The 26,964-nt window shown below is 44.6% G+C and overlaps 1 protein-coding gene across 3 annotated transcripts; it reads right to left on the bottom strand.

The window, feature by feature from the left end:
- Nucleotides 1-1,164: 1,164 nt before the first annotated feature.
- On the bottom strand, nt 1,165-25,284 carry ACOT12 (acyl-CoA thioesterase 12). Of its 3 annotated transcripts, XM_071455069.1 has the most exons (15): nt 25,096-25,284; nt 22,510-22,579; nt 19,060-19,120; nt 17,973-18,074; nt 15,879-16,011; nt 13,761-13,911; nt 10,994-11,113; nt 10,174-10,324; nt 9,029-9,084; nt 8,614-8,674; nt 7,217-7,300; nt 5,325-5,458; nt 4,236-4,364; nt 2,619-2,745; nt 1,165-1,846 (listed from the first exon to the last, which is right to left on the bottom strand). In XM_071455069.1, exons 1-15 carry the CDS (start codon nt 25,202-25,204, stop codon nt 1,712-1,714), a joined length of 1,623 nt encoding a protein of 540 aa, XP_071311170.1. In that variant the 5' UTR covers nt 25,205-25,284; the 3' UTR covers nt 1,165-1,711. The 3 variants fall into 3 exon arrangements, with proteins under 3 accessions (XP_071311170.1, XP_071311171.1, XP_071311172.1); XM_071455070.1 differs by lacking the exon at nt 22,510-22,579 and having other exon boundaries at nt 25,096-25,256; XM_071455071.1 differs by lacking the exons at nt 17,973-18,074; nt 22,510-22,579 and having other exon boundaries at nt 25,096-25,256.
- Between the last annotated feature and the right edge of the window lie 1,680 nt (nt 25,285-26,964).

The raw sequence follows: 26,964 nt of genomic DNA, 5'->3' as shown, positions 1-26,964 counted from the left end.
ACATTGTTTAAAAAGCATATTTTTAGATAATTTCGCAGCTCCTTGGCTTTGTGATGTGTTCCTGCAGCCATGGGGCCGTGGACGGCCTGTGCTGGTGCAGGCAGTGGTTGTGCAGCTCCCGAGGAGGGGCTGATCTCCAGCTCCTGCAGAGCAATCTGAGCTGTAGGTGCTGGACAGAACCACTGGCTAGGTGCACCCACTGCTGTTTCACAGCGGCATGCATGGCTGCAGGAAGCTGTTTGGAAAGCACCGGCAGAAGGTGCTGCTTGTAAAGGTGTAAATCCATGACTTTACAGTGCTGGGTGCAGCAGCATCTGGGCTGGCTGTGTCCAGAGCCAACATTAGGGGTCTCTCTTCACCAGCGCTGGGATCCCGGGTTACCTGCGCAGCCCAGGGCTGCTCTGCCATCACCTGCACGCCGGGCAGAGCCCTGCTGCCGGCAGGGAGCTGCACCCTCCCGAGCTGGGAGGTGGCACTCACCACCTTGGTGCTTGGAAGGGGCTGCCAGAGTGAGGTGCTGCACTTTATCCACGTGAAGGAAATGCTGATCTAGAATGAGATTTGGATCTGTGAACCAGAGGCCTGGAGCTGTGTCTCTCCCTGCATTCCTGGTGAAGCACAGCCCGGTGGGGTGGTCCAGCAGGCAAGGCTGTGCCCAAAGGGAGGCACAGGCCAGGGGATGCCGGAGAGGTGACAGCCCCAGGGCTCCCCTCGGTGCCTCCCCTGCCATGCTTCTCCTGTGCAAACAGCTGGTGGGTTCTGTAACTCCCTGCAGCAGGCTCTGCAGGGCATGCTGAAGGTGTGTCCAGTGCCAGCCCTGAGAGCTCTGACCCTGGCAGGGGTGGCACTGCAGTGACACGGAGTGGCAGTGCTGGCCCTTGCCAGGATCCAATTGCTGATGACACCCTCGCTGCTCTGAAGGGGCCTCTCTGAGCTCAAACAGAGCAGCAAGCAGGGCAGACACAGCTCAGCACAGCCCGGGAGCCATCCTGTGTTTGCTGGGGAGGAGTGCACCCAGGAGTTGCTGCTGTGTGTGTGTTTCTCCAGCCTGGCACAGCTGGCACAGGCTGCAGCTCAGGGCTCTCCTGCAGAACCCACCAGCACTGCAGGGCAGCCTTCTGCACCCCCACGTACTGGGGTGAAACCTGTGGTGAGTCTGTAACCTCAGGAACAATAATTTATTGGGAGTCACAGATAAAGAGACAAGTACTAAAATACGGACATTAGCAAACACTAATTCACATGGGCTGTACTCAGTTTATAAATAATGGTGTGCAAGCACCTGCACGGCCAGGTCAGAGCACTGGCAAAGCCACTTGGTAGCACTGGTTTCTGCAGATTACAGGGGGTGGTATTTAAAGCTGCCTGGATGCCATTCTGTTTAATGTAACATTAAAACAGTGAAATAATCTTATGAACTACAGCTCTACTGAGCCAAGTTCTGCCTCCATTTATATGAAATTCATTAATGCAATCAAAAGCAGAATCTGTTCCTTAATCTTTTTTATATTAAAGATTGAATTTAGAGCCTAAGGCCTAAGCTTGGTTTGATAGGAAATGCTTGTGCCAGGTATTTTCAGGCTGAATCCCAATACTGACTACATGATCTGAAGCAAGTCACCTACAGAAGAATGATCCACACCCTGGCAGGAATTTCAGCCAGAAGTGCTTGATAATCTTCAGATGTCCCTTCAGAAATCTGCTTTTAACTTCAGCACTTGCTGTCTTGCAGCTCCAAGAACTTTATACACTCCAAAGCAGTGTCTTCAATGGATTTTGATGAGCCAGTAAGATTTGCAGCTAAGTAAGGCATAACTCCTGATGTCACTTGATTGAAGTAACACACCTGTTTGAACAAAAGTAAATGAAACAAAAAAGCCTATGGATTGCAAGTTAGCCATTTTTTTGCAGAGCCTGGATGAGTACCACAGCTTTCATGGATGTGAATAGAAGCACACAGTGCTTCTGAAACTGAAGGGAATAATTTGCAAAAAACATGCCTTTTTTACAACACCCCAGTGATCTGGATGTCCTCACTGCTCTCAGACCCTCCAGCATCTGCAGGTAAATGTACAGAGCAGTTCAGCAAGAAATACTTATGTATAACATATTAAATATGTGTGCTTTGTGAGCAAACCTGTTCCCCCAAAAAAAGGAACTGCAGCCACCAAGAGCTGCTGAAAGTTTTCATAAATGTGTTTTATTAAATGGAAAAGTTTTAGCCTTCCCATGGCAAAGAAGATTGGCCATGGGTCCAGAGATGGGAAATCAGATTGTGTGATTCCTGGCATATGAAGGTTCAAGCGGGGAATTTAATTTCAACTAATTCCTTGGCCTTTGTAGTCAGTGGAAAGAGGGACACACCACCAGAGACCAGTGCAATGCACATCCCCTAGGGGTGTATTTTAGGAGTCAGTGAATGACTCTGGAGGGGCAGGGGTTCAGGGTTCATTTCTAACAGTCAAAGTTGGGCCAGACAGACCCCACACACCCAGACTGAACTCCTTTTTTGGAGGTATTTGGCTGTTCCCTCTGCAGTCTCAGCTCAGGCGAGGCGACAGCCCCAGGGCAGGGGGCACAGGGCAGGGGGCACAGCTGGGCCCTGCAGGGTTACTCACAGTGCAGGAGCTGCTGCTGTTGCTGTGGATCTGGAACCCAGCACAGAGGATTTCACTCCTGCAGAACTCCGGGCGTGGGGGCATCGCCCTGAGGGTCACCGACCTCACGGCCACCGTGTAGGGCTCCCTGAAGAGCAGGGACAACAAGCATCACTGCCACCATCATATTTTCTGAAAAATCCCTTCGCCAGGATTTCTTCTCCTGGGAGGATGAGAAGCCTCAGCTTCTCCATGTTTTCCTCCTCTGGAATGTGGTCTGGAGACTGTTTATCCAAACGTGTGAATTGTTTTTAATTAATGACCAATCACCATCAGCTCTGTTGGACTCTGAGGAGTCAGTCACGAGCTTTCATTACCATTCCTGTTTAGCCTTCTGATATATCCCTTCTCTTTCTTTAGTATAGTTTTACTATATAATTTTATTATAATATAATATAATATAATATAATATAATATAATATAATATAATATAATATTTATAATATAAAATATAATAAAAATATATATTTAAATATAATTAAAATATATAATCTAATCTAATATAATAACATAATAAATCAGCCTTCAGAGAACATGGAGTCAATTCTCATCTCTCACCTTGTCCTGGGGACCTCACAACACCACACATCACACCCTTCCTCTTGTTGAAAACGTTCATGGCAGTGACTACATCATGTCATTTTCACAGGAGGGCAGAGGAGCTCAGGTATTTTCCACAATCCTGGTTCAAAGCCGGGGCCCTGCTGAGCCTCAGTGAGGCTTCAGCACAGAGCCCAGTCCAGGAGGCCTCTGTGGCAGCCAGAGAACAATTCCCCACCTTTTCATTTTAATTAACCCTGCTCTCCTCAGCCCACATTTACTGGATTGGGGAACAACCCTTACCCAGAGGCTTCACAGTGTGGCCACAGTAAAGGTATCCAAACTCATTCAATCCCCCCATGGAGGGGGAAGGCAAGCACAGTACAGAATGCTGCCTTTCAGTGCTAAGTTGAAGAATTACTGAATGTGAAAAAAGAAACAGAATAGAGAAGGGTAAGATACACCAAAAGGTTCCATTTGCCCATGTTTCACGATGTAAGAACAAAAGGAGATCTAATAAAAATAATAAAACTTTAAAAAGCAGGGTATGTTAAACTGAGCAAGGGACTTGGCAGAATTTACAGATACAATAAATGTGTGAGGTTTCAAGAAGTTCCTTGACTAAATAAAAAGTCTGTAATTACATGGAATGGGAGTATAAAGTCACTTCAAACAAAGAAGAAATAAACTCCCAGCTAGGTGCTTCAGCCCACTGACAGGCTCTCTGGGACATGATATTTTTTCTCCATTTGCCCATTTGAAATTCTGGCCTATTTGCCCTCCTGGTAGACCACTCCCAAAGAGTCACTATCAGAGAATCAATACTGGTCTATGCCAAAAATTTGTGATGATCTGGATTTATTTCATTGCACCTTCACATTGCAAAGCAAATCTGGCTGTACAAACTCAGGCATCAACCAAGGAATCCCACTCCTTACAAAGTAAAGTGCCCTTTTGTCACCCAGTGACAGATCAAGGTGACAGCACTCCAGGCCGTGGCCCCAAGGTGCTCAGAGTTACAATCAGAGCCATACTCACTGTGGCTGGCAGGGCTGCCTTTGGGACACCAGAATCACAAAGTCCCTGGGCTGGTGGCCCGCCGTGGGGCCAGAGGTGACGTGGTAGATCTTCTCCTCTTCACTCACAGCCTGCAGCACCTCACATGTCCTGTGAAGACATTTAGCACACCCCTCAGGCCCTGTGTGTGCAACAGCAGCTCCAGCAAACTCAGTGCAAACGGGCTCATCCTGACACTGGACCTTTCATTTTCATGTTCCAGCAGCAAGGCAGAGAGAGTGAAACATTCAGGTTTTCTGCAACACCTCATCAGCACTATTTCTTTATGTTTTGTTTGTTAAAAGCTGTAAATTCAGTAGAGTTTGTAGATTTTCAAATATCCCTAAGGTTCCACCCTCTGGTAAAAATCTTTCAGGATAGAATAACTAACTGAAAATGCTTCACCATATCAAATCAGTATAATTTCAATTCCACTGTCTCTAATCACTATTCTACACCATAAAAGGTAAATAAAAAACCTCAAACACCTTTTAGAGCCATTCCAAAACCTGTTTCAAATCATACAAACTTTCAAACATGTTATTTTTTGAAAATATGTATTTTGAAGGACCCCATTTCTTGATTTCTCACTTTGACCATGAAATTGAGCATCAGTGTCTCCAACAGCACAAATATGAAGGAGTCCAGCTTTTCCCTAATTTTTAAAGCTAGCATGCACAATATATCCACCTCAGTTCTTACTTCAAACTTTTTATTTTTTTACTAGTTTTGGGGTTTTGTCACTTTTAACATTAACCTGCCTAGGACTGGAGCTGTGCTTATTTAAGAAAAAGATGACCTCTGTCCTATCCCTTCTTTTGAATGATAGAGAGCGTTCAATTCTTTTGAAAAATACAGTGCACTCTGTATTTTGGAACCAGACTAAGCACAAACCAAACTTTACTTCTACACTAAAAAAAAAAACCAACCAAAACCCATATTTTGAGAAATGTTTGATGTCGAACTCTTACAACACTTTGTTCCTAACGGGGCAGGGTCTCTCAGGAGTGTCTGTGACAGGGAAGAGGGGTGCCAGGGGGCTCAGAGCCCCAGACAAGGAGAGGGTCTCACAGGAAATGTCTGTCCCAGCGCTGGCGGAGGCTGAAGTCGGACAGGAGGGAGAAGGCCACGTGGGATGGGACCTTCACCTGCATCTCCACCTTGAATGACAGCACAGCACCCTCCTCATGGGTCCAGATTTTCACCTGGGGAAAAAAAAAAAAAAAAAAGGGAGCATGTATGGAAAGCAAAGAATTATTACTGTAAATGTTTAGATGCATAAATGTTACACATTTAGGACTTCAGGCAGATTTTCTCAGGAGCTCCTGGGAAAGGCCACATGCCTTTGTCCAGGCAAATCAGCCACACCTTGGCTTAGCCCCCTTGCCCCAAGAGCAACCCAGCACTTCCCTTTCCTTGCTCTCTTCTGTGAAGCAGAGCACCCAGAACTAATGATACTTTGAATAACTACTTAAAATCACAGTTTTGCATCTCCTGTCCCACACCTGTACTATCTTGCCTTGATTATTTTGGGTCTATTTCTATTCATAGGCCTAAACCCCAAAACAGAGAATTCAAAAGGAATAGCCTGTACATAACAATGCACACACAAGAAAGAAGGGTTTGTCACCTCCCACAAACCCCATAAAATGGAAGAGGATGGGCACAACAGAATCTTTAGAATTAGAGGATTTCATTCCCAAATTCATGTGCTTTATTGCCTCTCAAATCCTGAGAAGTTTAACAGATTTTCATTTCCAAGTGATGCAAAATTCATAAGGTTCATCATCACTGTTGAGGTTTTGTTGTTCTGGTTTTCTTTTTCTGCATCAAAAATGAGCAATCTTTTGTTTTTTCTGCATTTCTACAACAACACAGATTTTGTATTTCTCTGGATTGTCCTATCTTGGAAGAGGAAATAAACCCCGACTTAATCCAGCAAGCACCTTGCTGAAGTAAAGTTTGGTGTAAAATTAAATGCTTAAGAGCTTTAAAAACCATCTACAGGAGGTCTGCATCAATATTTCTCTATGGCAAAGAACAGGAATAATGTTGCTCTAGCAGTCTTCTAGCCTTGAAAAATCACAAAACAAAGCAGGAGGTGCAGCTGTCAAAACACCTCTCTGCTAAGTGAACATTGGCAAGGCTGGATTATCTCTGCAGCCTTACAAGCCTTGTGGTTTTGTGTCAAAGACATCAAGAATGCCATTTTTTACCTTCAAAAACTTCAGCTTGGGGTCATTCCAGTTGCAGGGAAAAGGGAACAAATCTGCACTTTAGGATCATTCCCCCTTGTGCTGTCCCTCTCCAGACCTCTTGTACCTCCCCCTTTAGGTACTGGGAGGTGCTTCAAGGTCTCCCCAAAGCCCTCTCTTCCCCAGGAGGAACAACCCCAGTTGTTGTCTCTGCCTGTTTCCAGGAGCTGGTTCAAGCTTGCTTTTCCCAGCACCAGAGCTGCCTGCTGTTTATTTGGCACAGCAGTGTTTACTGAAATATATAACCACTGGAACAACCGACACACGGCACTGGCAGCTCTGCCATCACTGGAATTCCTTATGATTTGTATCTGCTCTTATTAAGTATCTTATTGTCTACATGCAAGAGTCACTAAGCAATGTTCCATAGCCTGCAATGCACAGGAGGTCAGACCAAAACACTGAAAAAATAATTTATTGTCCCAAAACACCTCTGGCTCAACATGATCTGGAAGTAAACTGCCAGTCACTAACCGTATTTCAGAAACCCAGCCTTGGCAGATGTCTCTCCATTTCCTGGAAAACATGCACTGCAACAGGGTTAGCACCCCGTTTTCCCTTGACTTTCTTCTGCTTTTCCTAGCAGCATCTTCCTCTGCTAGAACTGGTTTACACAAGTGTCCTCACTGATTTTGGGTTCGTAACACCACTTCACAAACAGGGAGGTGCTTTGCTTCCAGATTTCTGTAATTTCATTTCTGCACTTACATTATCCAGAGTCTTGGTTATGTCCCACCCTGGTTTTCCTGCCAGGTGTGTCAGTGCAGCTATGTTGCTGTAACTCAAATATGCCTGAAACACAAGACACGTGTCTGAAAATGGAGGGTTAAAGGTACATTTCACTGAACATTGCAGAGATTAGGTGCTCTTTTCCCCCATCATTATGCTTCAACTGCAAACAAATGTTTATGTTCCTTGTAAGTGAAAACACACTTCAGTAGTTTCTGAATTGAAACACTTCCAGTGGCTTCCTGATGCACTCACATGGCTGTTGGCAAAACAATCTTAATTAAAGGACAACAAAACACTATTTTCAGCTTCTCCAGTTATAAAGCTGTGAAGAACAACTTTGACCACCAGGGAGACAATACAGATAACCTCTCAGACCACTGAATTAATGGTTTTGTCCATCTTCCTCTTAAGCAATTAGAATCTACTCGAAAATTAACCTCTTCTTTGCTACCAAGCTGGGTCCATCTCGGCAATTGTTTTTCACAGCAGGCTCACAAGCAAAGAAAATGCAAATATAGCCATTCTTTATGCTTGGCTACAGTGGATGGAGTTCTCATTTAACCACTCTATAAAGAGAATACAGCCTTAGAGTCTTTATTGACAGGTTTTGATTTCATAGGAAATAAATCTTAACCATGCAATTTTTATCATTGTGTGCTTATTTACATTTGTTGATCTGCAGAAAAAAAAAGGGAGAAAAAAGCTGCTTTAGCCACAAAAACTGGACACTGAAACAACATTTAATTAATCTATAAACCCACCTAAATTCAGGTTCAACACCATTCACTGCAGGACATGGACACAGCATGTCCAAACCAGAGACACTTGGTGCAGGGAATCTGAGAATGAACATGATTTCACCTCTCTTTCCACAGATTTGTACTATTTGTACTCCAATGTTCATCTCTCTGGTGCTATCTCTCCCCCCCACTTTTAGCACTTACTAAATGGTTTCCTCACTGCAATTTTTCAGACATTCTGTGGCTGGATAAAGACAAAAACCAAAACCCCAAACTACTTCCTCTACAGGAGAATTCAGCCTATTCTGAAGAATAATAAAATTAATTCAGAATTTATTTTGTAACAGCTGGGGACATTGAGGGATAAATCTGCAGGAGACCTTAAGGGACCACTGGTATGCATGTGTTTTAAAGACAATTTTACATCCTTTCTATTGAACTCACTCTTAGATCAGTAGTGAATCATCTACTCCCTCTTTTTAAAAGAGACATTTCACTGTGTTACACATCCAACCATTCCTCACGACTACCACAGAACTTCAGAGGGTCCACCTGTACTGCCACAGCCTGAACAGCTGCTTCACACACCCCAAAAGGTGCACAAATACAGCTTTTTATGCACCTACAGATTACCTGGTTGCTTGTCTCCCAGGCATCAGAGGGCTTGTCTCCTTTAGCAGATAGCATGCATTTTCTAAAACATAATTAAAAAGAGACACAGTAGCATAAACTGGTTCTGTACACGTCTGTGTATGCTAGGAAAAGTCACTTTATACAGGCTTAAGTGTCTTCTAAATAGAGGTACTTTATCAATTTTTGGTTTGCAATAACTGCTTTTTCTTTCCAAGAAAGACAGTGAAACACAATAACCTCCAGAGCAAAGTAGTTTTGAGACAAGAAGCCTCTTAACAATTTCAGTGCCACTGAAAGAAAATTATTTGTAAATAAAATACAGTCATATATATGTTAAGGGGAGTTCAATTACTTTATTTAGAGGATTATGAAATTAAGTTTTCAAAATCAAGACCTGCCAGTGACCCAGCTATACCTGGTGAGTAGAATCCTCCTCCTGGCAATGGCTCCGTGGTACCTCCTCACACCATCCTGCATGAAAAATGAACCAGAGAGCAACAAATCTCATCATTTTAGAACAAAGCCTGAAAAAAGGCAACTAAAAATTATTTATTCCAGACGGGCAAATGCCAGAGCAAAAATACAAGCAAATAAAGAGTAATTGTGCAATGGCCTTTCCACAAGCTAACCCAGGAAAACTAGTGCTTTACTTTTTGCCTTAGCAATATTCTCTGCAATTTGAAAAAAAACAGTGTGATAGAAGAGTTGCATTATTGTAGCATCCTCCAGGTGCTCTTTGGTCCTAAAGCAGTTGCAGCTGGGCAGTGCACCACACACATTCTGCTCTTTCTAAATGTGCCACCCACCAAATAAACTATTAACCTAATTTATCATCATCTGGTGTTTCAAAGGACAAAGGGAAATTGTATTTTTCAAAGTCAGTTTCTCCTCTTGGGACAGCCTGCAGTGGGCAGTAGTAAACTTACTGCCTCAGTGAGTACATAAGACACCTTGATTCATTTGTCTGGTTCCCATCCTGATGTTAAAAAATTTCATTTCTGCCTACACTGGCTCTCTAAAATTCTTGTAACTGGAACAGGAAGATTAGTGACAGGTGTTAACACAGCAAATAATTCAACAATAGCATTCAAACTGCTTCAAGTGCTCCATGAACCACTTTCAGGGAAACATGAAATGAGATCTCCATGTCAAAGCAACTGAAAAGCCCACCCACGTCATGGGATTTGATTCTCACAGACTTCTTTATTCACTCTATTTCTCACCTTTGTTAAGGGTTTATAAAAATAACTATTCACTGAATACTCATAAATTTCATCTACAGTCAGTGGAACTTGCACGAGACGCAGACAAGTGGAAAAATCTCCAAACACGTCAGATTTTTCTTCTCCGCCCATCAATCACAGAATCTCTAGTCATGAGGATCCTCCACGGAGCCTCTCACTTTTGGAAGACTAAAGCTAACAATAACAAACCTCTCACTCGAGGGCAAGCACTTCATTTGGAGCTTTTCTCTCCCGCAGGAAGATGCGCTGCAGTGCCCTGCTCGGTCCTTGCCTCCCCAGCAAGGCTGAGGTGCCCACCCCACTGCTGAGAGCTCACCTGAGTAGTGGGCTTGACCCTGGGGAAGGTGAGCAGCTGCCCTTTGTCATCCAAAGCATTGAAAATGAGGAATGCACTGTTAATGTGCCGCGGCTGGTCCTGGATCCACTCCTCACAGTTGTAAGCCTCCACACGGACACCAACCTCCACGCTGGAAGGACATTTAAATGAATCCCTGAACTGCTGCCACTGGTGCAGAGGCAGCCCTGAGACATGCTGGAGAGGACTGCAGTACCTGCAGGCGCGCAGGAAGCCTGCACAAATTAAACACCTTCTGTAAATAATGTAATCAAATACCTTCTGTAGCATAGCAAATCAATTATTCAATCTGGACAGGCACACCTCTGAAATAAAATAAAGGATGGCAGTAGCTAAATAGCATTACCAAAAACAAGCAATAAATAGAATGCAGTCTGTCAATAAATGCCAAGATGGGAAGATCCTGGCAAGAAGCTGGCATCTTCTGAAGAGTCAAATCTCTGGGAGCAGCTCAGCCTTTGAAAATCCCTGAATTTCAGAGGAATATTTTTTGTCTGAATTTGCAGGAATGGGATTTGGTGACAAATGGTCTTTAAAATGAAAGTCAGAGAATAATTTTTTTTAAAAAACTTCCACTGATAAAAGTGAAACAAAAAAAAAAAAAAAGCACATATGGGCAATTACAGATACAGATACATGCTTCAAAGTCCCACCTGAAAAATAATTAATTCTAATGAAAAAGAATTAATTCACTAATGAAAATCCTACTGATGAAACATGAAGCACACTGCGTAGGCTGGTGCTGGAGATGCCCAGGGAGACAAGAAATGAGGAGCTTTACCTGTTGTGGAAAGTGTTGTTGACGATGGCATTGAAGACCAGGCGGTCACCCACAAAGGACGGCCCCCAGAATTTGAACATGTTAACTGCCTTCAGGATGGGGTGTGACCGACACAGGCGGCTGAAACAGACACACAGACACAGACCAAAACACACAGTTGTGCTAAAAGCACAGCCGGCGTGACTGACTACAGAAACAGGGTTTGCAGGACCTGGAAGGTCACTAAATTACACTGATCTACTCCATGCTACCAAGAGCAGGTAACTCGAGCTTCAACCATCATAATGCCACTTATGTCATGCTGCTTCATTTCCAGCACGTTTTACAAACACCAATTAATTCCCACTGCTTGAGACCGCCCTCTCCTAAAGCCAGAGCATGAATCCTTTACCTACAGAATAACCACTGACCTCACAGTTTCATTAATTTCTGTAGGACTGCACGGGGAGCAGGCTCCTCAGCAGTGTAAAAATGCCAGACCTTCAGGCCTTTAAACAATTAAAGGAAACCTGAGCAGAAAGGCTGAGCACTTAGGAACAATGTCCAAGCAATGCCATGTCAAGTTAACTAGTCTTAGTATTTGTACTTTTTGCTTGGTTTTAGATGCTTTCTGTTAGTATGAAATGAGAATTAAAAACCCCTCACACAGCTACCAGATGCAGTCTGTGTAAATAGAATCTTGTTTTCAAGGTCCCTGGAGCAGGCAAAAATCAGGTTTCTTCATCATTTCTGCATGTATTCAAAACCCCTCACTTTCTACTGGGATGTCTGTGCATCACAGGAAGAGGGGACCATTTACAATATATGACATTTATTTTTAGCAACACACTGCTCTCAGTAAGGAGCCCATGTGCACATCTCGGATAGCTTGTTGCATGGTGAAGTTTTCTAAATTTGAAAATACAGTTTTGTAGCACTTCTAGCTTTTAACTCAACTGCACTTTGAAAACTAATGTACCGGTATTTTTAAATGCACACAATTATCTGCAGCTAATTAACTGACTGGTACATCTCTTCAATAGTCTAATACATTTAAATTACTTTGTAATTAAATTAAAATAATTTGCTCCTCTGATTTAAAATGCTAAGCGATGATTTTATTTACAATGTTCACTCTAAAGATGCAAACACAATAATGATGAGGAGAGGAACAAACCAGAACTCAGGCTTAAATATTCATTTCTTTCCTGGAAAAGTACACCCTGAATGCTTTTATTGAAAATGTAAGGAATAAGAAAGTATCCATCAAGTTCAAGGTAATATTACTAATATTCAAATGGTTTTATTGCTATCTGCACAATCTCATGTATTGACCAAAAAAAGGTGGAGGGGAAGTGAGAAGGAGAGTGAGTAACCTTTAAAATGCCCTTAGAAATTTATTTTTTCAAGCTTATCCCTCCTCTTCAGTTCCTCCATCACAGTTTGTGGCTATAGAAACTCTTACCTGGCACCTTCAGAGGTGGAGTCTAACTCTGAGTGGCCTCACAAAAGGTTCATGGTGAGAGTAGTTACTTCTCAAGCAAAAACTACAACATCTCTGCTTTCAACCAGCCTCTGACACCAGCTGTTATTCCTGAAATTCTCAACATGAGTAATCATGTTTGACATTAATTAGTTTGAAGAAAATTTGCCCAGTACTCCGTTTGCTGATGTCTCCCTTCCTTTTTAAAATCTACATGCGACTCCCACAAGGTAAAACTTATCAGATGAAAACAGGTAAATGTTCTGAGTCATATTATGGCAAAAATCTGCAACAGTCCCTTCAAGCCACTGGAATTGCACATGGGGGTAAGGTCAGTGCACTCTGTTGTTACTAAAACAAGTTGTTTATCCAACCACTACAGAAAATCTGTTGTTATCAGTACAGCTACTGGCTACAAATCAAAACCATATGAATAATGAATGGACAAGTCATTTAATTATTAAAGATAAAAAGGGAAAACATATCTAACATCCCCGCAGTGAATTAGGTCACTCAGTATGCAAGGAGAATTCAGACTGAAACTTGAGTGCTGCTTACAAAGAAGCTTTGTGCAGTGTCCAGGAACAGGAAGGGAGACAAACAACGGTTTGACTCCAGGGAAGAGGAATTAAGCGATTATGTGCCTGGGTCACACTGGCAGGCAGCCTCACAAAACATATTTTGTTCTCTTTACCTGAAGATGCCCCAGCTCTTTAAACTGCTAAAATTGTTGCAAGCCATAGGATGTGCAAGTCAGAGGGACTGAAAGGTCAAGTGACTTGCTGAGGGTTATGCATCCATTCGGTGCACACACCAAAAAACAGAGCCTGTTTATGTGGCTCCTTTTTCTCTGACTTATTTTTCTTCTGGCATCACGAGGATCTGCAGATTAAGTTCTAGCAGGATGTTCATTTTCGGGTGTCAATTGATACAGGGTGAGTATTGGTTTGATCCTGGTTGAACAACTAACTTTGTTTCTAAAACACTGCACCAAGCACAAGGAGAGCAGGTTTCTGTTCCTGTATACAATGTTAGCCTTCTGCAAAGATTCCCAGGAAGGTAACACAGCCTCTTTTGCCTTAGGCTCTGTATGCGTAACAGAATAATGTCTGAGTCTCAGTGGCATGGCATGCTGTGGGAGATGTACCACTTAAATAGTTCAAAGGCCTCCTGTAATGTGAGGAGGAAGACAAGTCACAAAGGCCTGGGTCTGTATTCTTCATAAAATAAATCCCTGTGAAACCTTTAACATTAAAAGCACATCGACTTAGAACCACATGCAGAGACAATGCTGTAGGAAAGTACCTTGCTGAAATGCTTGCCACTGTCTGCATCCAAGCCATGATCTGGCCACCAAAAGTGTTTCCATGATGGTTTGCATGAGGAGGCAGGACGAGCTCAGTGCTCTGTACGTGGGTATGCTCAGTTGAAACTGCATCTTTCTCTTCACAAGTATCTGAAACAGAGCAGCAACGCATCAATGAATGCTTTCAGAAGAAAGCACACCCCGTGAAGAGAGCAGCTTGTTCAGACTCAGCAAAAAGAAGACAAACAGAAAGGCACAGAAGAGCCTTGTGGTTTGCAAGGGAAGCAATAAGAAGCTGAACATTTTCTCTGTTCTCCCAGGAGCTGCTGCTGCCAGCCCTCAGTACATCCCCACATCCCTGTCAGGGGCAGTTCTGTGTCCCTGTGTCAGGGGCAGTTCCTCTGTCAGGGGCAGTTTTGTGTCCCTGTGTCAGGGGCAGTTCTGTGTCCCTGTGTCAGGGGCAGTTCCTGTTGTCAGGGGCAGTTCCTGTCCCTCTGTCAGGGCAGTTCTGTGTCATTTTGTCAGGGGCTGTTCTGTGTCAGGAGCAGTTCTGTGTCTCTTTGCCAGGGGCAGTTCCTGCAGGGGAGCAGCAGCTGAAGCCCCAGTGTGTGCTGGCTTTCAGGGGCTGTCTGAGCAGTTCAGCACCGACTCAAATATCTGTCAAAGACTCTGCACTGTGTGTGATGGACACCTGTACAGGTGTGTTGAATTGAGATTAGAGCAGGACTTGATTATTTCACCTTGTTACAAAGTTTATAATTGCCTGAGACAACACCTGAGTGAAATGACTGAAATGAGGATCTGAACCACCTTGTATTAAGTGAGCATTTCTGATGTCACTTCCAAGTGTTTAGCCTTGCATCCTCACTCTAATCTCAATTCTTTTCAGTGGTGTTTTGCAGGAAGATTTGGGCATGAGATTACATCAAGTAATTTTAAAAGTGCCTATCTGTCCTAGGAGCTGCTTGACCTGAATTGTACTTTTGACTTGTGGCATAATTAGCTAACTTTGTGATTATGTAAGCGTGTGGAAACATATGACTAACTTGTCCTTTGGACCTACTCAAGGTGCTCCCTAAGATCCGCTGGTCAAATAAGCCTCACTTTCAGGGTATGATTTGTACATATGCTGCTACCTAGCAGCCTTTACACACAATGTTCTCTCCTCTCTTCTCCCACTCTGCTTGTTCCGTCTCCTTAAGGAGGTGAATTAGTGCTACAATAATATCCTTCAAAGAAGTTTCCAGGAAAGGCAGTGGAGACAAAACCCATCGACCTCTGATTTGTCACTCAGGTTATTAAACTGTACCCTGTGAGACAGTTACCATGAAGACAAATAGCTTGTTTTCTTGTACCAAACAAGACTCTTCAGTTCTACAAAGTCTTACTAAATTGTTAAGGTTAGATCTTTGTTTATAACAGGTTTAATCGCTCCTCAGAAAAACCACATAATGCCTGTTATTTATACATGGAGCTACAGCTCAGATTTTCCAAATACCAGCATATTTTCCTAACTGCTCTGAGTAATTTCTTTTGTGAGGGAACACAACAACTTACAAGCACAACTTTCTTTAAGAACAGAAATTACTACCATAAATAAAGAAGAACCTGTTTCTTTGTTCAGTTCTTCTAACTTTTTAACCTGTCTTGACCTCCACGTAATGAAAGTTCTGCTTGTTGGAAATCATCTCAAGGCATAAACACAGTTCTTCCTTTCCTTTCTGGCAAAGACATGGCCATGAGCCTGAGTGAATGTCATGCTGCTGTCTACATCACAACTAGTGTCACAGAAGTTTATTGCTGTGTTTATTGCTGAGTTCTGTGTGACCTGTGAAACCTCACACACAGAACCACATCAAGATCTGCATTTCACATCTATTTAATGCACGCCTGGCCTTCAACCCTGTGTTTTTACATCTGGAATTTCTGAGAGACAAAGAAATGCCACTCTGTTAGAATAACTGCCTAGCACACCTCTGGCACCTCTATCCACAAATCTGGCACAGACTTTTCTACCTGGCACCACAACCCCAAGGAGGTGTTTTGCCTGCTTTTTTCCTTCCTTCCAGCCGCCCATAAGTGTTTGTTCCACCTTCTGTGCTGAGTACAGAAATCACCTTCCTTATTGCTCTCCTGCATCAGCTTCTGGAAGACCTGGACATAGCCCAGACGGATTCTTCTCCTCTCAATAGCCAGGCTGTGCTCCAGGTGGTCCTCTGCAGACAGAAGCTGTACAGGTTTTAACTCAACCTGTGCAAATGGAGAGGAGAAAAATACAACAATTCGGAATTTCACAATCGTAACAAAGCGCACTTTGAACTTAAAATGGCATCAGCATTTTCTACAACTTTTTCCTATCAGCTGTCCAAGATGACAAGTTTAATAATACAACTAACACACAGTATAAAGTTCAAGAGATTCTGCATTATCCTTTCAGAATCATTCATTAAAACCCAATGAGGAAGTACTTTTAGCTTATAAATACAACATCCATGAGAGCACACAGTGTTTGAGATAGTTCTCATTTAAGAACAAAAAAAAAAAAAAAAAAAGACAGGAAAGGATGAACTTAATATGAAGGTTTGAGGATAGAATTTTTGAACCAGAAAATAAATTCAGTTGCACTGGTCTGTGGCATCAGTGCAAATTCCCATGTATTTCAGTTCAATGACAAACTGCATCCAAACCAAATGCAGTAATTTTAAGAAAATTACTAGGTTTGGATAATTACACCACAGGTGACACTGAGCAATCACTTGTGAGGTTTGTCTACAAGGCTTAGCCTCAGAGGCGTTAAAATAATGCACAAAGCAGTGCAGCACAGACAAATTCAACATTTTATGTCTTGCAGTGCAGCCACTAATGTTTCTCACCCTTTGACTCTTCCCTCTAACCCTCCTCCAGGTTCATTGTCTCCTTTCCAGTCCTTCTCAAGAGCTTCCTAGATTTTCCCATGTGGCCCAGTTAAAAAATTAAGATGGTGGTTATATTGACATTCTCTCTGTACAACCTTAGAAACAGTTGTTCAGAAAAGTGGATTTGAAAAAAAAATATTATTCAATGTCTCTGAGATTTTAGTTTGTCATGGAATTTGAACTGAACTCTCAAACTCCCCCGGGACATTCCTGTCTTAAGCCTAATCTTAGTTAATCATCAGCAATTTAATCCTGAATTAATCTCCCCAGAAATTTAGGCAAAAGGTAAACAGGTTTATGTTATGAGTATGATATCAAACTAGTAACAAACAACTCCTGATAATATTTTAGTGCTATCAGGGTAGAAATTTAGCCATTAGCCCTTCAGAGACAAGAGCTGGGCTGTAGTCTTAGTAAAACTGCTCCAGTCTGTTTCTTCTCCCATCTGTGGCACATCCTCACAGAAGAGAGAGCAGTAGTGATTGGATGTGTTAATTGCTCATGGGATGACTCTGCCAATCTCCAGTGGACGTTTAACAGCCAGATGTGCTGTCATAACCCATGCAGTGAGACAGGAAAGTCAGATCCATGATGTCACATTCAAGAAAGCAGAATTTTACATGCAAAGGGAGTTTTTTTAAGAGAGTCTGAGGCATGCTTGGCCTTCCCTACAAGAAAATTTTTTAAAAAGACTGTGCCTGTCTGGAACAGTGATGTGAAGGCCAATGGTACCATGACTGATTTCCAAACACGGGAGAAGAAACAGTCCTGGCGTGAAAACCAATCAACATAAATGGCAAAGAACCAATTTAGATTGGAAGTGAGCTTAAAAATAATGTCTTGTGTCTGAGCAGTGGTGTCTGAACAACCTCCCCAAGGAGGGAAGTGAAGGATAAAAAAGCCCACCCTGCAATCCATTTCTGAAAAAGAGAGAGACTCACAAGGATCTCCCTTCCACTGCTTGCCTCTGTCAATACTGTAGCCCTCACAAAGACCTCACTTGTATAATGAACAAATGTGCAAAAGGAAATGGAAATAGAAATGGAAATAATAATAATAATAATAATAATAATAATAATAATAATAATAATGACAGCAACAACAACAACAACAACCTAACCATTTCAGAGAAGCAAATTAGAAATAAACCCCCAGACTCTATCTCATAAAGTCTGAACTTCATGCTTTTTTCCTATCACTGATCAGAATTAAACAGTGCTTCTGCTGTGTTTCATAACCCGAAAAGTTGGGTTATTTCACAGAAACTCCAGGCTTAGGAGAAAACAGGAAAAATACCTTTCCACCACCAACTGGTTTGGCCACATACGTTGCATGTGCCACGCTCACAATCTTTTCAGCATTAGTCAAAACATCCTGTACTGTCACCTTGATGCCAACCTACAAGGAAGAAGATGGTGGAGGAAGGAGACAGAAATGGTATTTACATCATTGTCAGCTGGTTTGAGACAATACAGTGCAGTTTTTATCAGTCCCTTACACCTAAAGGGAAAAGGTAAAAAACCTGCTCCAGTCACTGATACATCTCTTGTCATCACAATATTCAGTCAGCTCTGAAAGGTTTTTTAGTACCACAATTTTTATGTTTGTTCAGCATCACTTGTAGGGTAAAATTACAAAAACAGGAAAGACACTTAAATGTAGTTTTATGGATATTTCCTTCCATTTTCTTCTGTGGCATTTGGAGTCCCCATCTGAATGAGTTTCTAAGATCTGTACATGCAAAAAAAGTGTGTTTAGGGGTGAAAAGCACAATCAAACACTTGAATGTGAAACACTGGATTCGATCCTGTGGCATAGGCCTGACACACATCAAAACTCTGATTTTTTTCTAATTTTTAGAAAATTTTGGAATACATTACCTGTGAGATGCATCATATTGATGAGATGACTCTCATCAATAATAATGGGAATTGGACACCGGCACAATGCACAAAAAGCACTCCCAACGTTCAGTTCTGATTTGAAGTGATCAGGCAAGGCGTTGCATACTGACTGCAGTATGAAGATTAAGATCATGTGTGCACCTGAGACACGTACATTTGTATCATAAGTTTCAAAAATGCTTTGAACTTCACCTGTTCTGTGGATCTGGCCTGGACCAACACCACCTCTCCCATCCTGCCCACTACACCTGCCACAGGCTTCAGTTCTTCAGGGCCCAGTTGCTTCTCTGGCATGGATCATTTCAGAGGAAACACACTACTGTAACACTCTGAAAGCAGTGCCATTAGGCACTGTTATTGTCCAGATATCTGCAAATGTCTGGAGCAAATAAACCTGGACCCATGCTGTGCTCCTCTGCTGCTCCCACCTCTGCTCTATTCCTTCAACATCTCTAGAAAAAAGAGTGCTGATCTCTTACCTCCATGCTGGTTTTGAATGCTCTGTTCACCTTTGTTCTGATGGCAATAATTTGTCCAACCCTGTTAAGAAGAGTAAGACCTTATAGCAGGCAAGCATGCAGCTTTACAAGGGCTTGAATCTGCCTCTCTAAAAGTCATGAAGAATATCTCATTAATTAGGCTGTGTCTTCCACACTGCACTAAAAATCCACTGAAAAAAGTGAATTTTTCACTGCAATGGTGTTCAATTCAACACCATTGTTCTCCAGTCAGACTTGGTCAATAAAATTGCAGCCACTGCAGAACATTAATGGCAACATCCTTTCTCTCAGCTGGTGTCTGAATGGCAGCAGGTGTGCTCAGGTACAGCCAGGAGTTCTGGCTGCTGCTCACAAGCACACCCTGCACACATCCCCGAGATACTCAGATACTCTCCTCCAGCACCACAGGAGTGTGCACACGGGGAGATAACCCCAGGGAAAAAGTGCTCTTGGGCATCTTTAAAGGATGGGGACAGAGTTCATGTTCCAAGTCTTGGCCAAGACCAGGACTGCTTGTCCCTTCTGTGCTAACATCATCCCTCTGAAAAACCTCTCTTCCTCATTTACCTACAAAAAACAACGAAACAGAATTTTTACTTTATTATCTAGTAAAAATTGAGAGATTCTAGATTACTAATTATCTAATGTGATTTCATTATATTATCTATTATTTTTATTATATTTTAATTTTTTATTCTTTATTACCTTTTAAATTCTCCTTATTATGTCATCAAAACAAATTTAAATGAGGAGGCATTTTCTTCCCTTCTGGAATTCCTAAAGCACCTGCTCCACGTTGAAAACAGGAGCAAACTTTGTTTCCAAACCCCTCGAATCCCAGCCCTAAGCAGTGCTGAGAGGGTGGGAGGAAGGCAGTTTGCCCTCAAGTTTTCCCAGTGAGCAGGAGTGAAAGGACACAGTGTGCAGGGTAAGGCAGAGCCACAGCCAAAACAGAAGGGTGTCAGGCCACTGCCTGCAGGGAATTCAAACTGAGCTACAAATGCTAAAGAGCAGCCCCGGGGCAGGAAAGGGGGAGTTAAAGACAGCCAAGACTGAAGTAAAATGTAACTCAGAGCTCTTGGGTACTGACAAAACATTCACAGCAAAGGATTTTGCACAGTTATTACCCCCGTGTTCTTATTCTTATTCTTATTCTTATTCTTATTCTTATTCTTATTCTTATTCTTATTCTTATTCCATTCTTCTTCTTCTTCTTTTTCTTACTATTATTATCATTATATAATAATAATAATAATAATAATCATCATCATCATCATCATCATCATCATCATCATCATCATCATAGTTGCTTACTAATTTAAATGAATTAAGTTGGGACATTTAAACGTAAAGGCTTCCTTAAATTGCATATTCCACTGCAGAAGTAGAATGGGAAATGGGAAATAGGAAGCCTGCTCCTCCAGAGGACCTGACAGGAACAACAAACTGCACAGCAATTTTCTCTTTCTTGTTCTCACCCAAGAACACAGGTGGAGTCCTTTGGGTGGGTAGGGAAGGGGAAATGGTCAGAGCAAAGAACCAAGACCAGCTGCAGGTGCACAGCCCTCATTAGCTTCTGCAGAAGATGCTCAGAATCATCTCAGAAGTTTTTCCATTATTTATTGCAAGGAAAAAGCAGATCTGTTAAGGCAATTGTTCCCAACTGCACAGCTAAAGGAGCCACCAGCTCCCTCCCAGAAAGGAGAGTGGTCAGAGCCACAGATTTGCAGGGGCACAAGTCACACAGCACCACACTTCCACTTAAAACTGTCAGAAATGTACCAGAATGAAGGGACTATCATTCACATACAGAACACTAGCAACATTTAAATAAATGCAACTTAAAATCAGATGTGTCAATTTAAAATCAGCAGTTCAGTAATACACTGAACTGATGTGTATTGCAAGAGAAGGAAGAGGTTATCATGGTATAAAGCTAAGTTTTGAACTATACAGATGTGTGACAATTTCTCTTTACATCTCAGCTGAAATAAACACAGAAGGCTTAATCCCTGCAGAAGATTTAGTAACCTGGTTTGGGTAAATAAACCTTAATCCACTTACTGAAAAAACATTTTATTAATTTACCAGAGAGAGAAGCAAGAACTCTCTTATTTATGCAAGACATTTGTCTAATGAATTGGATGTGGCAAAATTTAGGAATTTGCACAGTAAGCTACAAGAAGGATGTTAGTGGATGACATGGCAGAGAAAAATAATTTATAAAATAATTTCTTTCACAGTTACAAGATTGCTACTTGAAAATCTTGTTACAAATGGAATATTGGTATTGCAAGTGAGAGAAGAACTAGAAATATTCAGAAACAACTTTGGAAGGAAAAGTATTTTCATCATATTCCAGAAGCTCTGTTCTGCTATCATGAAACAAGACAGAAAAGTGCTCTGAAGCTACTAACTCTGAGCTATTACACCTGAAAGGGAAACATTATCCTAACTTTGATTAGTTTTTACATACAGGATTTTTTTCTAAGGACAAAATTAAAAAGACAGAGCAAATCAAGGCAGGACAAACACCTCAATCTTGTGAAACAGACCAAGAAATTATCTTTTGAGTTCCAGAACTGGCATGATGGTGTTCTCCTTTGTCACTGACTTTAGTTCTTACTCTAATGGGCACTGCCCTAACAGTCTCAAGTCTGAGTGGATGTTTCTTTTACACTTATGAACGGTATTTAACTGCCATCAGCTGCACCTCTGGCAGCCAGTGCTGGTGTGTTCACAGCCACAACAACTGCATGTGCACTGCTCCCTGCAACCAGGTCTGTCCCATCTAACCACTCCTTAATTCCTAGATTGCCCTGTGTAAAACCACACAAAACCCACAAAGTAATGGCCGTAGGTTTCTGTAAAGGTATGGTTTACGAATAAAGGGCCCATTTCCTCTTACAGAGTCTTTTATCCCACCATGAAAAATGGCAAAACAAGTTCAGTCCTGTGTTATCCCGTAGACTCAGTTAATTCAGTGCTCAGTGAATGCAAAACATTTATCTTTTTTTATAAAACAGCTGAAAGAGAAAGATGTTAAGAAGTGAACCGAAAGAGACCTTGCAGCAATAAAACCACTGCTAACAGTAAGTTTCATAGGTAGTATTGCTTATTTAACAGAGATAAGCAGTGGCCTGCAGCCAATCCCCAGAGCCAGAGACCACTGGGCCATCAGTTTCTCACCAGGCATCTCAACTGCCAGGCGAAGTGAACAAGAGTTTATTTCTGCCCTGTGACATGGATCTGCTCTCTGGGTGGGTCTGGCTATCACAGGTAGAAAAGAGCAGCTTTGAGACTCAGCCCTGTGGCTGTGCTGAGTTGTTCACAGGTCTGCTCTCTCCCGTTTTATAACGCCCCAGTTTATCTCTGCCAAATTAGAGTCTGCAGAAGGGAAACATCTGACTGTTGTCAGCTGGTTTGTACCTGGCAGCCTCTTCAAACTGAATGTCATCCATGGACGCTGTCACGCAGGACACCCCAGCATGTTTCTCAGCTTCAAAAGAGACACAGGGGCACACAGTTATCACTCTGCACCTGCAGGCAGCTACTCACCCGTGGGCTGGTGCCTGACAGGCAGGGACTGCACGCAGCAGGTCCCTCTTCCTCCTGTGAGCACCAAAATGCAACTCTGCAGTGCGCCCCTTAGGAAAAAAGAGAAGCTAAATAAGATTAAAGTTTACATTGTTTTGGTCGTGATTCTGTTGTGAAGGGTGGGTTTGTATTTATGGGTGACATCAGGAGACGAGACTAGATGATAGCAACTATCTTACTCAGTTTGAAAACTTCCACCTAAGGTCTTTTTCTAAAAATGAACATTCTGGTAAGAGAGCCTTAACAAGGATTTTGAATGACAGAAAGAGTCACGAAGTGTTACCAAGCTCACAGAAAGCTCATCTTTCTCCCTCAAAACAATATGTCAAGAGCATCAGCTAGGGCAATCCAGTGGGGAAGTTTTATGTCAGCTGAGGATTCTGAGATACAGGAGAAAAAACTACTAATTAGTAGGTAAAAACCTTAGCTTATTAGTGCAGTCACAACAGTGGAAAGCAGCTAAGTACATGCCCTTAGTGCTACACCAAAAATGCAGGAATTAAATAAAAACAAACACAAACAAGATTTAGAAAATTCAAAACCCGAATTCACCTGCTGTAAAATATTTTCACTTAAATTTGAAATGTTAGTCATCTCCCTGGGGTACATTTGGCTGTGAAGAAGAGCACACGCTTTTCGTATTAATTATGAGAGCTAATCTGGAACAGGTAAACATCCTATTTACTGTTAATATTTAATCACCTGATAGTTAAGTTTTACAGCAAGTTAATATGATATATTATTTATTTGACCATAGCACCTAGGGCTTCCAGCCAAAAGGTAGATCTGCAATGTACTAGGAGCTGTATAAACAGAGAACCTCTGCTCCAAACCCCTGAGTGACAGAGGCAAGAGAGGGGACCAGCAGGAGGCCTGGAGAATAGCACTGCACAACAGGCAAGAGCTCTCACCCCCCGGCAGCCCCGTATTTTTAGCGAGCATCACACGAGGAGCTCAGAGAAACCAGAGGTCTTCTATCAAAATCTGAAGACCTCCCTCTGAAAATAACGAGCGGAAAGCACAGCCTCTGCCCCCTTCTGAGGGTCAGAACACCGAAGGGCTGGAACGGAATCACTGCCTCATACACCCGAGAGAGGAGGCGTGCTTCTTTCGGGGGATGCGGGTGCGACCCGCGCTCGGGCAGGGGCAGGGGCACGGCCAGCCCGGCGCCCCGGCACCCCGCACGCCGCCAGCCGCGCTCGGCACCGGCTGCTGAAGCTGCGGCACCGCTGCTCGCCGCCAGGCTCTCGCCGCGCCTCCCCCGCGCTCGCAGCGCTCGCCAGTCACTCGTACGAGCTGGCGAGGGGGTTTAGAAGCGTTGCAAGGCGAGATACAGGCAGACACGGAGTGCTCCGCACGCTGGCTGGATTTGTGTTTCACAGAACCACGGAATCCCAGAATAGTTAGGGCTGGAAGAGTCCTCTGGAGACCATTTACTCCAATCCCCTGCCAAGACAGTGGCACCTTTCCTTCTTTTTGGCACACAAGTGCCAATGATCTTAAATTAGTACTTTCCTTCCTTCTCTTGCTTATCTTTTACCACCTCTTTTCTTCCCTTCTGCTGCTCCTTTTTAAAATTCTCCTCATCCTCACATTCCCACCACCTTCCTCGCTCTCCCGTGCCATCTGACGCCTCACCCTCGTGGTGTCTGTTCCTAACTGGACCCCAAATCTCCTGGGCTCCTCGAGAGAGACGTGGAGCTCCTGGAGTGGGTCCAGTGCAGGCTACCAGAACGACTGGGGGACTGGAGCATCCTCCTCATGAGGGAAGCTGGGTCTGCTCAGCCTCGGCAAGAGATGAGTGAGAGGGTCCTTCATCCCTTTTGGACATGTACAAATGTCCAAAAAAGGTGTCAGAGCATAGATCAGGCTCTGCTTGGGGGTGCCCAGCAATGCAACATGAGGCAAGGGGCAGAAAATGATGCCCTGGATGTTCCCATCTGAACATGGAGCTGTGTCAGGGTGGACATGAGGGAAAGGTTCTTCCCCCAGAGGGTGGTGGGGCACTGAACAGGCTCTGTCAGAGCTCCAGGAGGGTTTGGACAGCACCCCACGGATGCCCAGGGTGGGATTGTTGGGGTGTGTGTGCAGGGCTGGGGTGGGACTGGGTGTTCCAGTGGGCCCCTTCCAGCTCAGGGGATTCTCTAATTCTATGATGAAGAACTTTTTCAGAGACCACTGAACACACTGCCCAGAGGGGGTGTGGAGCGGAGCTCACCCGTCCCGTCCCAGCAGTGTCTGTACGATCCCGTGTCCCGGGCTCTGAGGCGGGACAGGATGACCACTGTGGCCCCTTCCACCCTGCCCGGTGCACGCTCCAAAGCCCTCTCGATGACACCTTCCCTCCAGCCTCCCCCAGGGCTGGGACTGTCCCCTCCCGCTCCCGGACGAGCAGGGGCCGGGCCCCGCTGGCCGTACCTGCGAGGCAGGCGGCGGCGTCCATCCATCGCAGCAGCGGCCCCGCGCCCAGCTCCCCGCGGGGCCCGGCGTGGGCCGGCAGCACGGCCCGGCACATGTACACAGCCATGGGGGAACGCTGCCCGCTCCGCTCGGCACCGCGGCCAGCGCCCGCCGCCGCCTCCGCCTCAGGCAGGGGCGGGACCGGCCCACCCGGCGCCGCGGCATGGGGCGGAATCGCCTCCGCCGGCCTCCCGCGGCGGCGGGACGGGCTGAGGGGAAAGGGGGCCCGGGGTGACGGCATGAGGGGAAGGCAGCCCGGGATGAGGGGAAAGGGAGCCCGGGCCGAGGGGAAATGGAGTTTGGGACGACAGGAAAAGGAGCCTGGGACGAGTAGCCCGGAGTGAGGGGAAAGAGCCCGGGATGAGGGGAAAGGGAGCCCGGGCTGAGGGGAAAGGGGGCCCGGGGTGAGGGGAAAGAACCCGGGGTGAGGGGAAAGGGAGCCCGGGCTGAGGGGAAAGGGAGTCTGGGACGAGAGAAAAAGGAGCCTGGGACGAGGTAGCCCGGAGTGAGGGGAAAGAGCCCGGGGAGACGGGCAAGGCGTGGCCGGGATTAGGGAAAAGGGATACTCGGTATGAGGGGAAAGGGAGCCCGGGTTGAGGGATTAAGGTGTACCTGGGATGAAGGAAAGAGTGGGATGGGGCTGAGGGGAAAGCAGGGCCCGGGGTGAGAAGAGAGGGCGTGTGAGGATGTGGGGCCAGGGGTGAGGTGCTGAGGGGAAGAGGGTGTCTGGGGCTGAGGGGATAGAGGTGGCAGGGGTGAGGGAAAAGGGATGAGAGTAAGGGGGTGTTGGGGATGAGAGGGTGGATGCCAGTGCTGAGGGGAATCATGGAAGGAAATTTAGAGCCTTCCCAGTGTCACCCCTGCCATGGCAGTGTCCCACCCACCTCGCAGTGTCCCAGTGTCCAGCCTGGCCTTGGGCAGTGCCAGGGATGCAGGGGCAGCCCCAGCTGCTCTGGGCACCCTGTGCCAGGGCCTGCCCACCCTGCCAGGGAACAATTCCTCATTGCCAATATCCCATCTTCACCTACAATCTCCGTTTGAAGCCATTCCTCCTTGTTCTGCCACTGCCTGCCCTGGTACAAAGTTTCACCATCTCTCTTTAGACCCTTTAGGTACTGGAGGGTGCTCTCAGGTCTCTCTGCAGCCTTCACCTCTCCAGGCTGAGCAGCTCCAGTGAAGGGGGTGCTGGTTGTGTCCAGGGCACCAGGGACTGGATGTTCCCTCCACTCCTGCCCCAGGACTCCTGAGGTCACCTCACGGCCTGGCAGCAGCCACAGCTAGGTTTGGTCTGTCCACCGTCACTGAAATGCCTCAAAACTGGCTCATACTTTCATTTGTATTTCTCTTTTGGAGTCGTGCCCTCTCGTGTTGTCACCAACTTGACATCCCAGCAGATGCATCCAGGGCAGACATGCTCCCATTCCAAAGGCAGCAGAACCACTGGCACTTCCAGCATGGATGTTTGGATTCCCACCTCTGTGGCCACGGCCCTGGTCACGTATTCCTACAGGAGTCAACAGCTTGAGAGCCCACAGAGAGCTCCTTCTCTTACCTCCTCCTCCTCACACGGCTGGTAAGGATACTGCTGCCCCCGCACACTGTGGAAATACAAGCTCTGCTGAGGAAGAGCTTCTGAGCTGTCAGGAGGGTCAAGGTTTTACTTTTGCCATGGATACAGTGTTATTAGTGCTGAAGGCTCAGCCATTTGGGGGATGCTCAGTGCCTGGGCTTGTCAGTGTTGGTGAGGCAGATGTTTTACTGCAGTGTAGCAGAGGTATCAACTGTACATGGTTTCCAGGAAAGAATGCAAGGCTTATATTTGACTAT

Source organism: Agelaius tricolor, unplaced genomic scaffold (assembly GCF_023055355.1).
Source record: "Agelaius tricolor isolate 1412-34295 unplaced genomic scaffold, bAgeTri1.0.p SCAF_44, whole genome shotgun sequence".
Lineage (NCBI taxonomy): Eukaryota > Metazoa > Chordata > Aves > Passeriformes > Icteridae > Agelaius > Agelaius tricolor.
This window is presented reverse-complemented; position numbering and strand designations above follow the sequence as displayed.

What these genes read in the sequence shown, in the direction of transcription:
- ACOT12 (XM_071455069.1), bottom strand. Translation starts at nt 25,204, where the DNA reads ATGGCTGTGTACATGTGCCGGGCCGTGCTGCCGGCCCACGCCGGGCCC. An exon ending in AGGAGGATTCTACTCACCAG is followed by an intron (nt 8,675 to 9,028) that starts GTATAGCTGGGT and finishes ATTATGTTTTAG; the next exon opens with AAAATGCATGCTATCTGCTA. An exon ending in CCTGGGAGACAAGCAACCAG is followed by an intron (nt 7,301 to 8,613) that starts GTAATCTGTAGG and finishes CTTGTGTTTCAG; the next exon opens with GCATATTTGAGTTACAGCAA.